Source organism: Eptesicus fuscus, chromosome 6, assembly GCF_027574615.1.
Source record: "Eptesicus fuscus isolate TK198812 chromosome 6, DD_ASM_mEF_20220401, whole genome shotgun sequence".
In the NCBI taxonomy this organism is placed as follows: Eukaryota; Metazoa; Chordata; class Mammalia; order Chiroptera; family Vespertilionidae; genus Eptesicus; species Eptesicus fuscus.
Window position 1 is genome coordinate 80,492,715 of NC_072478.1, and position 14,771 is coordinate 80,507,485.

At 45.6% G+C, this 14,771-nt stretch overlaps 1 protein-coding gene across 14 annotated transcripts in view; it reads left to right on the forward strand.

Moving 5' to 3' along the window:
• LOC103285685 (protocadherin gamma-C3) overlaps positions 1–14,771 on the forward strand; it is a 141,317-nt gene that overhangs the window by 57,972 nt on the left and 68,574 nt on the right. The window contains exon 1 of one of the 14 annotated variants that reach the window (XM_028146837.2): positions 1,339–1,534. The exons of 11 other annotated variants lie outside the window; for them this stretch is intronic. In XM_028146837.2, the coding sequence (XP_028002638.1) occupies positions 1,490–1,534 (45 nt within the window). In that variant the 5' untranslated portion in view covers positions 1,339–1,489. Of the gene's footprint in view, positions 1–1,338; positions 1,535–5,780; positions 8,363–10,535; positions 10,581–14,771 lie in introns of those variants that run through there. 2 more of the 14 variants (XM_008141141.3, XM_054717974.1) reach the window with 2 other exon arrangements.

Here is a 14,771-nt window from a genome sequence, read left to right on the forward strand (position 1 = left end):
TGTTTTATTCTTTTAATGGTGAAAATTTTAACATCCTTGTTTTTATATTCTCAAGGTTTTAATTCCCTAATGCTATAAGATCAAATTATTAATAGCTTGAAACTCTTCGTTCCTATACTTTATGCTTGCTCAAGAGGGGTTTCTGAGACTGAACACTCTGAGAGGGGAAAGCAAGGGAAATAAAAAGTACCCTTTAATTATGTTATTTATGGCTCAGGTCTTCAAATTTTGAGGCTAGAAATAAATCTGGTTATGGGAAATGATTTAGGAAAATATTTTCAGGAACTGCTAAGAGGGTTCAAACAATACTTTACTGGCTTTAGCTATCAAGAAAAAAATAATGTATTGTTTAATTTGATTTTACACGTACTGTCAGTTCAAATAATAAATGACACTCTAGGAGGCTTTGAAAATAAGCTTTGCAGTGGACTCAGAATGCTATTCTAAACATGCTGGATACAAAGGCTCATATGTCTGGAAATCTATTATGGCATGCAGACATTATAATTATTTCAAATATTATCTATTCCTAAGGTAATAGGAAAAAGTAAACCATCATCTGTAGTCATATTTTTAACCATGCAGTAAGGAAATCTTTTGGTTAAAGCTTCTGCCCTGGGGATTATTCTTTATTACTTAGTATTTACCAATATTAAAATATGTATTAATTTGAAAAATGGCTATTGATGAAGTTTTCTGTGTCATGGTAGGTAACTACTATTCTTTAGGGAAAAAATGTCACTGCCTTTAAAGAAGAACACAAGTACCAATGGAGGAATGACTGGGCAGAGTGTGGAAAGTGTTAAATTATAGTTTTCTTAAACTAGGTAGGACTTTTGCACAGGTAACAGAATATGATTAAAGATAAGAATCTTTTTAAAAAGATAAAAGTATTATCACCTCAATGTCTCATCTTAAAAGAAGTTAATTAAAATATCTTGGATTTGCTTCAAAATAATGAGAGAAGGAAATATATATTAAACAAAGATGGCTTTTGTTGATCATTGCATTTGGGTGATGGGTATATGAAGATTCAATAATAATGCTCTCTAGTATAAATTTGAAGTATCCCATAATAAACTTCGTGAAAACACTAAGTATATAGGCATCCGATGTAAACAAAAATTGGGGGCTATTATATAACTGCACTTTTGAAGAGAGATGCATCTTCTGGAGATAAATTGGATTCAAGACTAAAATGCCAGACTGCAGTTCCACACGGAGCCTCTGGGCGCCGCTGTCGGCCAGTGCAGGGCGAGCGCTGACTGCCGGCATTCTTCAGCCTCTAGCCTGGGATTTCCTGCGCAGCCACCAACACGGAAAGAAGGAAACCCGCTCCCACAGTGAGGCTCCTAGCCGCGCAGACTCTCTTCTGCACGAACGGATTCCCAGCTATCTGTCCTAGGACGAATGCTCTTCCAGTGACTCTGTGGCTTGCGTTTCTTGGCTTTCCAGAGAGACTGGGACCCAGCGAGAACTAGAGCGCGCGATGGGAGGGAGCTGCGCGCACAGAGGCGGGGCCGGCCGGCCGCAGGTACTGTTTCCCTTTCTGCTGCTTTTGTTCTACCGCGCGTTCGGCGAGCCGATCCGCTACTCGATTCCTGAGGAGCTGCCCAAGGGCTCGGTGGTGGGGAATCTCGCCAAGGACCTAGGGCTCAGTGTCCTGGAAGTGTCAGCTCGGAAGCTGCGAGTGAGCGCGGAGAAGCTGCTTTTCAGTATAGACAGGGAGAGCGGGGACTTACTGGTGAAGGACCGAATAGACCGCGAGCAGATTTGCAAAGAGAGAAGAAGATGTGAGTTGCAGTTGGAAGCCGTGGTGGAAAATCCCTTAAACATTTTTCATATCATTGTGGTTGTTGAGGATATTAATGACCATGCCCCTCAATTCGATAAAAAGGACATACATTTAGAAATTGTTGAATCTGTATCCGCAGGTGCACGAATATCCCTTGACCCTGCCACTGATCCCGATATAAACATGAACTCAATTAAAGATTATCATATAAATCCTAACTCTTACTTCAAGTTAATGGTTAGAGTTAATTCCGATGGTGGCAAATACCCAGAGTTATCTTTGGAGAAACCCCTAGACCGGGAGGTGCAGCGGTCTCATCGCTTGATACTGACGGCCTTGGACGGAGGGGACCCGCCACGAAGTGCCACCGTTAGAATAGAAATTTTTGTCAAAGACACCAATGATAACCCCCCGGTGTTTAGCAAAGATGAATACAGAGTCAGTGTAAGTGAAAATCTGCCCCCTGGGTCCTCCGTGTTGCAGGTGACAGCCACTGATCAGGACGAGGGGGCCAATGCCGAAATAAGCTACTACTTCAGGAGCACTGCTCAGAGTACGAGGCACATGTTCTCATTGGACGGGAAAACAGGCATGATTAAGAATAACCAGTCATTGGATTTTGAGGATATGGAAAGATATACTATGGAGGTGGAAGCAAAGGACGGAGGTGGTCTCTCCACCCAATGTAAAGTAATAATAGAAATCCTAGATGAAAATGACAACAGCCCAGAAATAATCATCACTTCTCTCTCCGATGAGATTTTGGAGGATTCCCAACCAGGAATGGTCGTGGCCCTCTTCAAAACACGGGACAGGGATTTCGGAGGAAATGGCGAAGTCATGTGTAATATAGAAAGAGACGTTCCTTTCAAGATTTACTCCTCTTCTAATAATTACTACAAGCTGGTGACAGATGGGGCCCTGGACCGAGAACGGACTCCAGAATACAACGTCACCATCACAGCCACCGACAGGGGCAAGCCGCCCCTCTCCTCCAGCACCACCATCACCCTGCACCTCACCGATGTCAACGACAACGCCCCGGTTTTCCAGCAGTCAGCCTACCTGGTCCACGTGCCAGAAAACAACCCTCCCGGGGCCTCCATAGCGCAGGTCAGCGCCTCCGACCCCGACCTGGGACCCAATGGCCAGGTCTCCTACTCCATCGTGGCCAGCGACCTGGAGCCACGGGCGCTGTCGTCCTACGTGTCCGTGAGCGCGCACAGCGGGGTGGTGTTCGCGCAGCGCGCCTTCGACCACGAGCAGCTGCGCGCCTTTGAGCTGACGCTGCAGGCGCGCGACCAGGGCTCGCCCGCGCTCAGCGCCAACGTGAGCCTGCGCGTGCTGGTGGGCGACCGCAACGACAACGCGCCCCGGGTGCTGTACCCGGCGCTGGGGCCCGACGGCTCTGCGCTCTTCGACACGGTGCCGCGCGCCGCACAGCCGGGCTACCTGGTCACCAAGGTGGTGGCGGTGGACGCGGACTCGGGACACAATGCCTGGCTGTCCTACCACGTGCTGCAGGCCAGCGAGCCCGGACTCTTCAGCCTGGGGCTGCGCACGGGCGAGGTGCGCACAGCCAGAGCTTTGGGCGACAGCGCCTCCTGGTGGCCGTGCGGGACGGGGGACAGCCACCCCTGTCAGCCACCGCCACGCTGCTGCTGGTCTTTGCTGACAGCCTACAAGAGGCGCTGCCAGACCTCAGCGAAAGTCCTCAGCCCTCTGACCCCCAGGCTGAGCTGCAGTTCTATCTGGTAGTGGCATTGGCCTTGATCTCTGTGCTCTTCCTCCTCTCCATCATTCTGGCGATTGCCCTGCACCTTTGTCGCTCCTCTAGTCCCTCCGTTTGGGGCTGCTTTCAACCTGGTCTCTGCTCCAAGTCTGGACTTGGGGTTCCCCCCAACTACAGTGAGGGAACATTGCCCTATTCCTACAATCTGTGCGTTGCCCAAGCTGGAAAGACAGAGTTTAATTTCTTAAAATGCACTGAGCCCTTGCATTCCACTCAAGACATAGTTTGCGGTGATTCTTCTGGGGCCTTAATTTCACTTCAGAGTGGGAATGATTTGACTTCGCATCCTGAGACCCTAACACCGGTGAGTTTCGTTTTTGTGTCTTCAGTAATATTCTACTAGTTTCTCATATTTCAGGTGTACTACTTCATTTTTATATCGATAATATTTTTTATAAAATCCAGAAGTAATCACCATCTTTTCTTCTCAGTGTTCACTTTAGCTGATTATATTTTTCAAGATATATTACTTGGTTCAGAAGTTGCTCTATAATTTAAAAAGAATGTTACTCAATTAGAGATATCTTTTCAAGCTGAGATTAGCAAAACAGAGGCAGTGGTCTTGGCTTCTTACCAAATAAATACATAATAACCTATCCAAGTCTGCTAAGATTTAAGATAAGATTTCTATATCCTACTTATATGTTTTTAAAGTTTAATAATATTCAGGCACTAGTTATATATCAAAGCATGTGCTCCTTCCAAAAGAACATTTATTGCATACAATCTTATAGATGTTTTTAGATTTCTTTTTTCACTATTTTAATAATTTATAAAACTGTAAGCATTTGAGAGGTAGAGTGAGCAGATCCATGAATTCCTGAGATTATATGCGCAGTTATAGATGTATGGTGTATTTTTCTTGGGAGAGGTGTCAAAATTTTGTTTCCATTGCCACCGTTTCTATGGTCCCCAAAACTTAATACTGACTACTCTGGCTGAATTGTTTTCTTCAACTTTGGTCCTTCTGGCTTTCTTCTTATATTCACTTGCCTTTTCTTGGAGCTCAAGTTGTCCTCTTCCAATCTTCTTTCCTCTCCATTGCAAGATCAAGAATTTCCAAGAAAGCAAATGAAATGTTCTTGCCTTTTGTGTTCAGTCTCTGTCTTGGATTGTCTGGTATACAAATCTTTGAAGACTAAAGATAAAATATATGAAGAGTTACATATGTGGGACATAGTGACATAAACACTTCGAACACGTGTTCTCTGTATGAAAGAAGTGAACCTCTAGGCCCTTCACCCTTGAAGGGAGAACTGCTGCTGGGTTGATGGGCACATACAATTGGAGGTATGTGTAGCACTTTACTTTGGGCTCCCATACAAAATGTTAAAAGAAGAGAATATTTAAATTGGCATCAGTGCCCTGATGAAAACAGGTCAGTTGACATAAGCACTTATTTTTTAAAAACCTACATCACTATTTCTAAGTTTGTTTTTGAAAATTGTAGCACTAGAAACTCCTGTACATATATCTCTTCCAATTACAATTACAATACATGAGACATATTCCTCTTAGTTTTTGATTACCTTCTCAATTTATTTAAATAGGTCAAATCAACTTCTAATAATATATGTCCCAAATAAGATACATTAAAAAGATTAATTGAGGCTCAATACAACTACTTTAGAAAACAATATTTTGAAAACCTTTTGTACAATCTTAACACTAAACCAACTAAATTAGTTAATTAAATCTAAAATAAAAATATTTTAAGTGAATTGTTAGGGTCATATATCAGAGTTTCTATATGAATGTCTAAACATAATTAGATCATTTATATCTAAATTTAAAATAAAATTGTAAGACTTCTGAATATATTTAGAAGCTCATAGGAAATAAAACAAGCATTACTTACCTCTGGATATATTTCTGTTGAGAAAATAAGTGTTGAGATACATATTTAACGAACAATTTTCATTTAGCATTTTATAGTACTTTCATTCCAATTGATTCTATCCAATAAAGAAACCTGCTAATAGTTTATTTAATGATATCAGCCGAGAAATCAAAGAAGTAATGTAAAATAAAATAAAATCTCCAACAAAGAGTAGCGTTTGTTTTCCGTGGTATACATAGTGGGTGCAGTAACTTCTGAGGACTCTGGGCGCCGCTGTTCACCTACTAGGAAAGAATCGCAGCCAGCGCTCCCTCCGGATTCTCAGGGCTCCAACTACACAAAAGCTCCACAGTTCCTACAAACTGGCTCCGGGGCTGCAGCGACACTCACCCTAGAATTTAAGGTGCTCAGCCTACAGAGACTCCTTGCAGCCAGAGAAAGAGAAAGGGACCGGTCAAAACACGCAACGTGTCCAGTGAGGACATTGCCAGAATTCCGTGACCAAACAACAATGGCCGCTCAAAGGAATAGCTCCGGCCGCAGCGCGCTGGTTCTGCTCTTCCTTTTCCTCGGTGCGCGGTGGGAGTCAGATGCCCGGCAGATCCGCTACTCGGTGCCTGAGGAGCTGGACAGAGGCTCCTTCGTGGGCAACATCTCCAAGGATCTGGGACTGGAGCCCCGGGATCTGGCGGAGCGCGGAGTCCGCATCGTCTCCAGAGGTAGGACGCAGCTTTTTGCTCTGAATCCGCGGAGTGGCAGCTTGGTGACGGCGGGCAGGCTAGACCGGGAGGAGCTCTGCGCTCAGAGCGCGCGGTGTCTGGTGAGTTTTAACATTCTGGTGGAAGATAGGGTGAGACTTTTCGGGATTGAAATAGAAGTAACTGATATCAACGATAATGCCCCCAAATTCCAAGCGGAAAATCTAGACGTAAAAATCAATGAAAATGTCGCCCCAGGGATGCGTTTTCCTCTCCCGGAAGCTGTTGATCCGGATGTGGGCGTGAACTCCCTACAGAGCTACCAGCTCAGCCCTAGTAGGCACTTCTCTCTGGCAGTTCAGAGCCGTGCCAATGGTGTCAAGTACCCGGAGCTGGTGCTGGAGCGCGCCCTGGATCGGGAGGAAGAGGCACAGCACCATCTGGTCCTCACTGCCTCCGATGGGGGTGACCCTCTCCGATCTGGCACTGTCCTCATCAGTGTCACTGTCTTCGATACAAATGACAACGCTCCTGTCTTCACTTTGCCTGAATACCGAGTGAGTGTTCCCGAGAACTTGCCTGTGGGCTCACAGCTGCTGACAGTCACTGCTACCGACAGGGATGAAGGAGCCAATGGAGAAGTGACATATTCATTCCGAAAATTACCCGATACACAATTACAGAAATTCCAACTAAACAAAAATACTGGAGAAATAAAAATATCAGAAAATCTAGATTATGAAGAAACAGGCTTCTATGAAATAGAAATACAAGCAGAAGATGGCGGAGCATATCTTGCAACTGCAAAAGTGTTGATTACAGTAGAAGATGTAAATGACAACAGTCCAGAGGTGACTATCACATCTCTGTTTAGTCCCCTGAAGGAAGATTCACCTCTGGGGACTGTTATAGCTCTGTTAAACGTGCACGATCTAGACTCTGGGCAGAATGGACAGGTCACCTGTTCCATAGCAGGAAATCTACCGTTTAAGTTAGAAAAGTCCATTGATAGTTACTATAGATTGGTGACACATGGAGCTCTTGACAGGGAGCAGGTATCCTCTTACAATATTACTGTAACAGCCACAGATGGGGGAAGTCCACCCCTGTCGATGGAAACTCACTTCACCCTGCAAGTGGCAGACATCAATGACAATCCACCCACCTTCTCTCACATATCCTACGTTACCTATATCCCAGAGAACAACCCAAGAGGTGCCTCCATCTTTTCAGTGACTGCACTAGACCCCGACAGCAAAGAGAATGCTCAGATTATTTACTCTCTAACTGAAGACACTATCCAGGGGGCACCTCTATCTTCCTATATCTCCATCAACTCTGACACAGGAGTCCTGTATGCACTTCGCTCCTTCGACTATGAGCAGTTTCGTGACCTACAGATGCAGGTAACTGCCACAGATAGTGGTAGCCCACCACTCAGCAGCAATGTGTCACTAAGCCTATTTGTGCTGGACCAGAATGACAATGCTCCAGAGATCCTGTACCCATCTCTTCCCACTGATGGTTCCACTGGTGTGGAATTGGCACCCCGCTCTGCAGAGCCTGGTTATCTGGTGACTAAGGTGGTGGCAGTGGACAGAGACTCAGGCCAGAATGCCTGGCTGTCCTACCGCCTGCTCAAGGCCAGCGAGCCAGGACTCTTCACGGTGGGACTGCACACCGGAGAGGTGCGCACTGCGCGGGCCCTGCTGGATAGAGACGCCCTCAAGCAGAGCCTAGTGGTGGCAGTTCAGGACCATGGCCAGCCCCCTCTCTCTGCCACTGTCACGCTCACAGTGGCTGTGGCTGACAGCATCCCAGATGTCCTGGCTGACCTGGAAAGTCTTGAGCCTTCCAACAACCCTGACCACTCCAGCCTCACGCTGTACCTGGTGGTGGCAGTGGCTGCTGTCTCCTGTGTCTTCCTTGCCTTTGTCATCATGTTGCTGGCACTCAGACTACGCCGCTGGCACACATCTCGTCTACTCCAGGCTTCAGGAGGCGGGTTGGAGGGCGTGCCAGCCTCGCAATTTGTGGGTGTGGATGGGGTGCGGGCTTTCCTGCAGACCTATTCCCATGAGGTCTGCCTCACTGCTGACTCTCGGAAGAGTCATCTGATCTTTCCCCAGCCCAACTATGCAGACACACTCATCAGCCAGGAGAGCTGCGAGAAAAAGGATCCTTTGTCTTTGTTAGATGATTCGAAGTTTCCTATAGAAGATACCCCTTTGGTTCCAGTGAGTTCTATTTTTACTCCATTCCTTTCATTTAAAAAAAATTATGATTGGTTTTGTTTTTAGGTTTGCAGCATGTTGATGGGAATTTTTAATCTTTATTCTTTCATATTTTCCCTGTTTCAATTTGCTTCTTGCTAAAATATTTCAGAGTAGAACTTGTCAGTTATTAAGACGATGGCTTTACGTTCTGGTAAACATTTATGTAATGGCAATGAAGATCTATTGTCATAACATTGTTCCAATTAGTTTTGCAGAGCCTTATCTTTTATAGTTTTGTGTCCTGTCCTTTGGTCAGATGCTGAAATCCTAGCTCTGATTTTGAAGGCAAGTCTGGTAAACATAGGTAAATGTCAGAAACAAATGCATTGACATCACTGGAAACCTAACTCCAACACAAGGCCACTCAGTGTTGTCCTTCCCCAGGAGAAGGGCAGAAGTACACCTTTGTGGTTATATTCTTTAAACTATACCTTGTAACGACAATCACAATTCAATTTACTTCCTAGAGATTTAGATGTTTCATCAGTATTTTATAAGAAGTCATAACAATGTGTGCTTAAATTTTTCCAAGTGCAATCATATCCGGTAACACTGCAATACCTTTTATTTTTTTTGCCTGTGATTCTAATTTCATACTGTAGTGTGGAAGACATAGCATTTTAATTTGACTTTCCTTGCTCAATCAGGTTTCTAGAAAACATATAGAAGGTTAAATAATGCAAATTTTAAGTTCTTCTCTCTCTGTGTTTTTTTTTTCCTTTTTTGGTTAAATTCTCCAATCTCTGAGGCTGAAAAATATGTAGATTGGGGAGGCAGATGGGTTTGTACATGTTCCCAAGAACAGAATCAAGGGTTGTGTGCCAAGAGTATTTCAGTAGCTCCTTAATGTAGTGGAAGACATATCCACCTGAAACTCTGAAATTGAGTCAAAATAAATTTAAAGTCAAGAAAAAATGTATTTCTATAGGATATCTGATCCAAATATAAGCAGAGAAGTACACAAAATTATTCTAAGCAAATTATCAGTGGAGTTACTGATGAGCCTACTTGAGTTATTGAAGATAGTGGTATATTGGTTTGATCTCTTACTTTTATTACTAATATTCTTCTAAATTAATATGTTAGCATAAAGGCAAAGAGTGTCCTAATGTGTGTCAACATACTTATGAGAACATTACTTTTTTCATATCATTCAACATTTGTTCAATGATAGGTGTGTGGAAGGAAAACACACCCTTTGGGTCATAGTTATTAACTTTTAAATCATTGAAACTGTCACTTAAAATTTCTGTCCATGAGAGTCAAAATTATTATGCAGCCATCTCAAATAATTCCTTTATCTTGAAAAATACTGTTTTTTAAAATAGCTACTTTGACATGGTAACTATTGTAAGCAAATGTTTTAAATATAATTACTTAAAAGCAACACAGGACATTTTATATTATTGTAATCAATATGGCAATGGTTGCATACTAGTTACTAAATATGGGGGGGATGGATTAATACTTTCTAGCCAAATATAAACTAGGATCGAAGACAAAAAATGTGGTTTTTCTGCTTATCTTCAGTATTTTCCTTTGTAAATAATTACTCTTAAAAGGAAAAACAATGATTGCCTCTGGATGGAAGAACTGGATAGCAGTAGAGCATGAGATAGAGACCTACTTTTCACTTTACAATCTTTTGTGCCTCGTTGACTTTTGAAAGAAATACTTTTATCTTTTCACATTTATGTAAATTTTTAAAATATAAAAATATATAGTTTGACTATGGGAAAAGCATGTTTCATAATGAAAACGGAATCACTGAGGAAAAAAGAGTCAAATATTTTAGCTCTTAACATTCAAAGAAAATGATTTCCTGAAATGGAGAAAACTTAGGCTGCGGTTCCACACGAGGCCTCTGGGCGCCGCTGTCGGCCAGTGCAGGGCAAGCGCCGACGCCCGGGGAATCCTCAGCCTCTAGCTTAGGATTTCCTATGCAGCCACCAACACAGAAGGAAACCCGCTTATACACTAGGGCTCCGGGTTGTGCAGACTCTCCCAGCACAAGCGGATTCCCAGCCCCAAGACTGGGGACTCCGCCTGTCCTGGGCTGAATGGTTTTCCAGCGTGATAGTGTGCACTTTCTCCAACTGGAAAGACCGGGACCCTGCGAGAACTAGAGCGCACGATGGGAGGGAGCTGCGCACAGAGACGGGGAGCCGGCCGGCTGCAGGTACTGTTTCCCTTCCTGCTGCCTTTGTTCTACCGCGCACTCTGTGAGCCGATCCGCTACTCGATTCCTGAGGAGCTGCCCAAGGGCTCCGTGGTGGGGAATCTCGCCAAAGATCTAGAGCTCAGTGTCTTGGATGTGTCCTCTAGGAAGCTGCGAGTGAGCGCGGAGAAACTGCTTTTCAGTATAGACAGGCAGAGTGGGGACTTACTAGTGAAGGACCGAATAGACCGTGAGCAGATTTGCAAAGAGAGAATAAGATGTGAGTTGCAGTTGGAAGCCGTGGTGGAAAATCCCTTAAACATTTTTCATATCATTGTAGTTGTTGAGGATATTAATGACCATGCCCCTCAATTCCATAAAGATGAAATAAACTTAGAAATCAGTGAATCTGTCAGCCCAGGAATGGGAACAATTCTTGACTCTGCAAAAGATCCTGACATTAATATGAATTCACTGAGCAAATACCAACTAAGTCCTAATGAATATTTCTCATTGGTGGTGAAAGACAATCCCGATGGTGGCAAATATCCAGAATTAATATTGAAGAAGACCCTGGACCGAGAAATGCAGAGCTCACACCACTTGGTACTAACAGCCTTAGATGGTGGGAATCCGCCCCAAAGCGGCACTGCTCAGATCCGAATCCTGGTAGTGGATGCCAATGATAACCCCCCTGTGTTCAGCCAAAGTGTGTACAGGGTCAGCATTCCGGAAGATGTGCCCCCAGGCACCTCTGTGCTGAAGGTGAGCGCCAGTGACCAAGACGAAGGCTCCAACGCAGAGGTCACCTACTCCTTCCTTGGTGTGGCTGATAAAGCCCAGCACGTGTTCTCTCTGGATTCTGCAACAGGAAACATTATAACTCACCAGCCCTTGGATTTTGAAGAAGTAGAAAGATATGTAATGGATGTAGAAGCAAAGGACCGAGGATCTCTCTCTACACAGTGCAAAGTAATTATAGAAGTTTTAGATGAAAATGACAACAGCCCGGAAATAATCATCACGTCTCTCTCTGATCAGATTTTGGAAGATTCCCGTCCAGGAATGGTTGTGGCCCTCTTCAAAACAAGGGACTGGGATTCCAGTGAAAATGGAAAAGTCACATGTAATTTAAGTAGAAACGTTCCATTCAAGATTCATTCTTCTTCTAATAATTACTACAAGCTGGTGACAGATGGGGCCCTGGATCGGGAACAGACCCCGGAGTACAATGTCACCATCACAGCCACCGACAGGGGCAAGCCGCCCCTCTCCTCCAGCACCACCATCACCCTGCACCTCACCGATGTCAACGACAACGCCCCGGTCTTCCAGCAGTCAGCCTACCTGGTCCACGTGCCAGAAAACAACCCGCCAGGGGCCTCCATAGCGCAGGTCAGCGCCTCCGACCCCGACCTGGGACCCAATGGCCAGGTCTCCTACTCCATCGTGGCCAGCGACCTGGAGCCACGGGCGCTGTCGTCCTACGTGTCCGTGAGCGCGCAGAGCGGGGTGGTGTTCGCGCAGCGCGCCTTCGACCACGAGCAGCTGCGCGCCTTTGAGCTGACGCTGCAGGCGCGCGACCAGGGCTCGCCCGCGCTCAGCGCCAACGTGAGCCTGCGCGTGCTGGTGGGCGACCGCAACGACAACGCGCCCCGGGTGCTGTACCCGGCGCTGGGGCCCGACGGCTCGGCGCTCTTCGACACGGTGCCGCGCGCCGCGCAGCCGGGCTACCTGGTCACCAAGGTGGTGGCGGTGGACGCCGACTCGGGACACAATGCCTGGCTGTCCTACCACGTGCTGCAGGCCAGCGAGCCCGGACTCTTCAGCCTGGGGCTGCGCACGGGCGAGGTGCGCACAGCCAGGGCTTTGGGCGACCGGGACGCGGCTCGCCAGCGGCTGCTGGTCGCTGTACGTGATGGGGGACACCCGCCACTCTCAGCCACCGCCACGCTGCTCCTGGTCTTTGCTGACAGCCTTCAAGAAGCGCTGCCAGACCTCAGCGACCACCCCACGCCCTCTGACCCGCAGGCTGAGCTGCAGTTTTATCTGGTGGTGGCCTTGGCCTTGATCTCGGTGCTTTTCCTCATGGCGGTGATTCTAGCCATTGCTCTGCGCCTGCGAAGCTCTTACAACCCCGCCGCTGGGGGCTGCTTTGGGTCTGTTCTCTGCTCCAAGTCTGGACCAGAGATTCCCCCCAACTACAGTGAGGGAACTTTGCCTTATGCCTATAATCTTTGTGTGCCTGGGGATCAAACTAACCCGGAATTAAATTTTCTCACATCTGCCGATCATTGTCCAGCCACACAAGGTACTCTCAACAAAGATAGCTCTTTAGCGCTATTGGCTGGCATTCTAACTCCTAGTGTTGAAGCAAATAAGAAGACTTTTAAACAGGTAAGTAGTTAAAATAATGCTTTTTTATATTCCAATATGCCAGTATATACCAATATAGTGCTTTTATTTCAATATCCTATGTTCAACCTCTTGATAGAGTTTCTAAAATAAATCCTTGGTCAGACCTATGAGTATCACTGTTAAACTCAAGTTTACAATGCTGCTAACCTTCTAATATTCAAATGCATTTTAAGGTAAGTATATAGAGAAACCTCATGAAATTTTCATGAAATAGAATACCCTTTAATTAAGGATATGGAATACAGGTATATTTTATATAATGGTATTTTAAATAACCCTAATGCCATACAAATTTTCTCAAATGTTTCATCTTTATTTTTCTCAATAAAGAACCATTAGTAAGAATTATCGACATGCATCCTATGTGATGATTTTGTCAGGACTGTGCTAGTTCCACATCAACAAATGCTATTCTTTTCAGCTGGTAAAAATTAATAGGAACCAAATCTAACCTGCAAGTGTTCAGTTCCAGTAATATTTGAAAACTTTTTTAAAAATTTAAACAATTAAAAATTGTTAAAATTTAAAATTAAATTGTTAAAATTGAAAAAAAAATTAAATTAATCTTTCCAAAAGTGCTCTTGGTAAACTCGTAATATCACATCATATAACTGTTGTCTGAAATTTAAGCTTTACATATGCTGTACGAATGCTTCTCCAAAAGGTGAGTGTATTAACTTATAGAACAGGCACATACGTTGGGTTTTCTTACTCGTTGCAATAATAAGTTTGGGCTCTAGGCGCCGCTGTTCACCAACCAGGGGATGGGAAGCTGCGAGCTACAGTCACTCCCTCCCCTACCTCTATAACACAAAGCGGAGATGGATACTCACAGATCCTGATGCTGGAAACTTAAAGTACGGACTTTGCTTCGCTCTCTGATATATTTGGATGCAGTCGGCCCGGGACTTTGTAGATACATAGATTGAGTCAGGACAAACCGGCTCAAGAAACCTCGGAATATCGGCTCAGCCATTGCCATGGCGAATCAGCTATTACGCCTGGACCGCAGCGGGCTGGTGCTACTGTACATTTTCCTGGGGACGCTGCGGGAGTTTGGGGCCGGGCAGATCCGATACTCGGTGCCAGAGGAGACAGACAAAGGCTTCTTCGTGGGCAATATTTCCAAGGACCTGGGGCTGGAGCCCTGGGAGCTGGCGGAGCGCCGCGTCCGCATCGTCTCCAGAGGTAGGACGCGGCTTTTCGCTCTGCATCCGCGAAGTGGCAGCTTGATCACCGCAGGTAGGATAGATCGGGAGGAGCTCTGTGAGAAGGCGTCCTCCTGTTTTTTAAATATGGAGATACTTGTGGAAGATACCCTGAAGATTTACGGAGTGGAAGTGGAGATAATGGATATTAATGATAACGCCCCCAGCTTCCGGGAGGAGGAAGTAGAGATAAAAGTCAGTGAGCACACAACCCCGGGGTCGCGATTTCCCCTTCCTAACGCCAGGGATCCAGATGTAGGAATGAACTCCCTTCAGCGCTACCAGCTCAGCCCTAATAGTTACTTTTCCTTGCAAGTTGGAGGCATAACTGATGGGGCCAAGAATCCAGAGCTCGTGCTGGAGGGGACCCTGGACCGGGAGAAAGAGGCTGCCCACCTCCTCCTCCTCACAGCCTTAGATGGAGGAGACCCCATCCGCCAGGGCACTGTCCCCATTCGTGTTGTGGTCCTCGATGTCAATGACCATTCCCCAAAGTTTACACAGTCAGTGTATCGAGTGAGTGTTCCCGAGAACCTCAGCTCTGGATCTCGGGTGCTCCTGGTAAACGCAACTGACCCAGATGAGG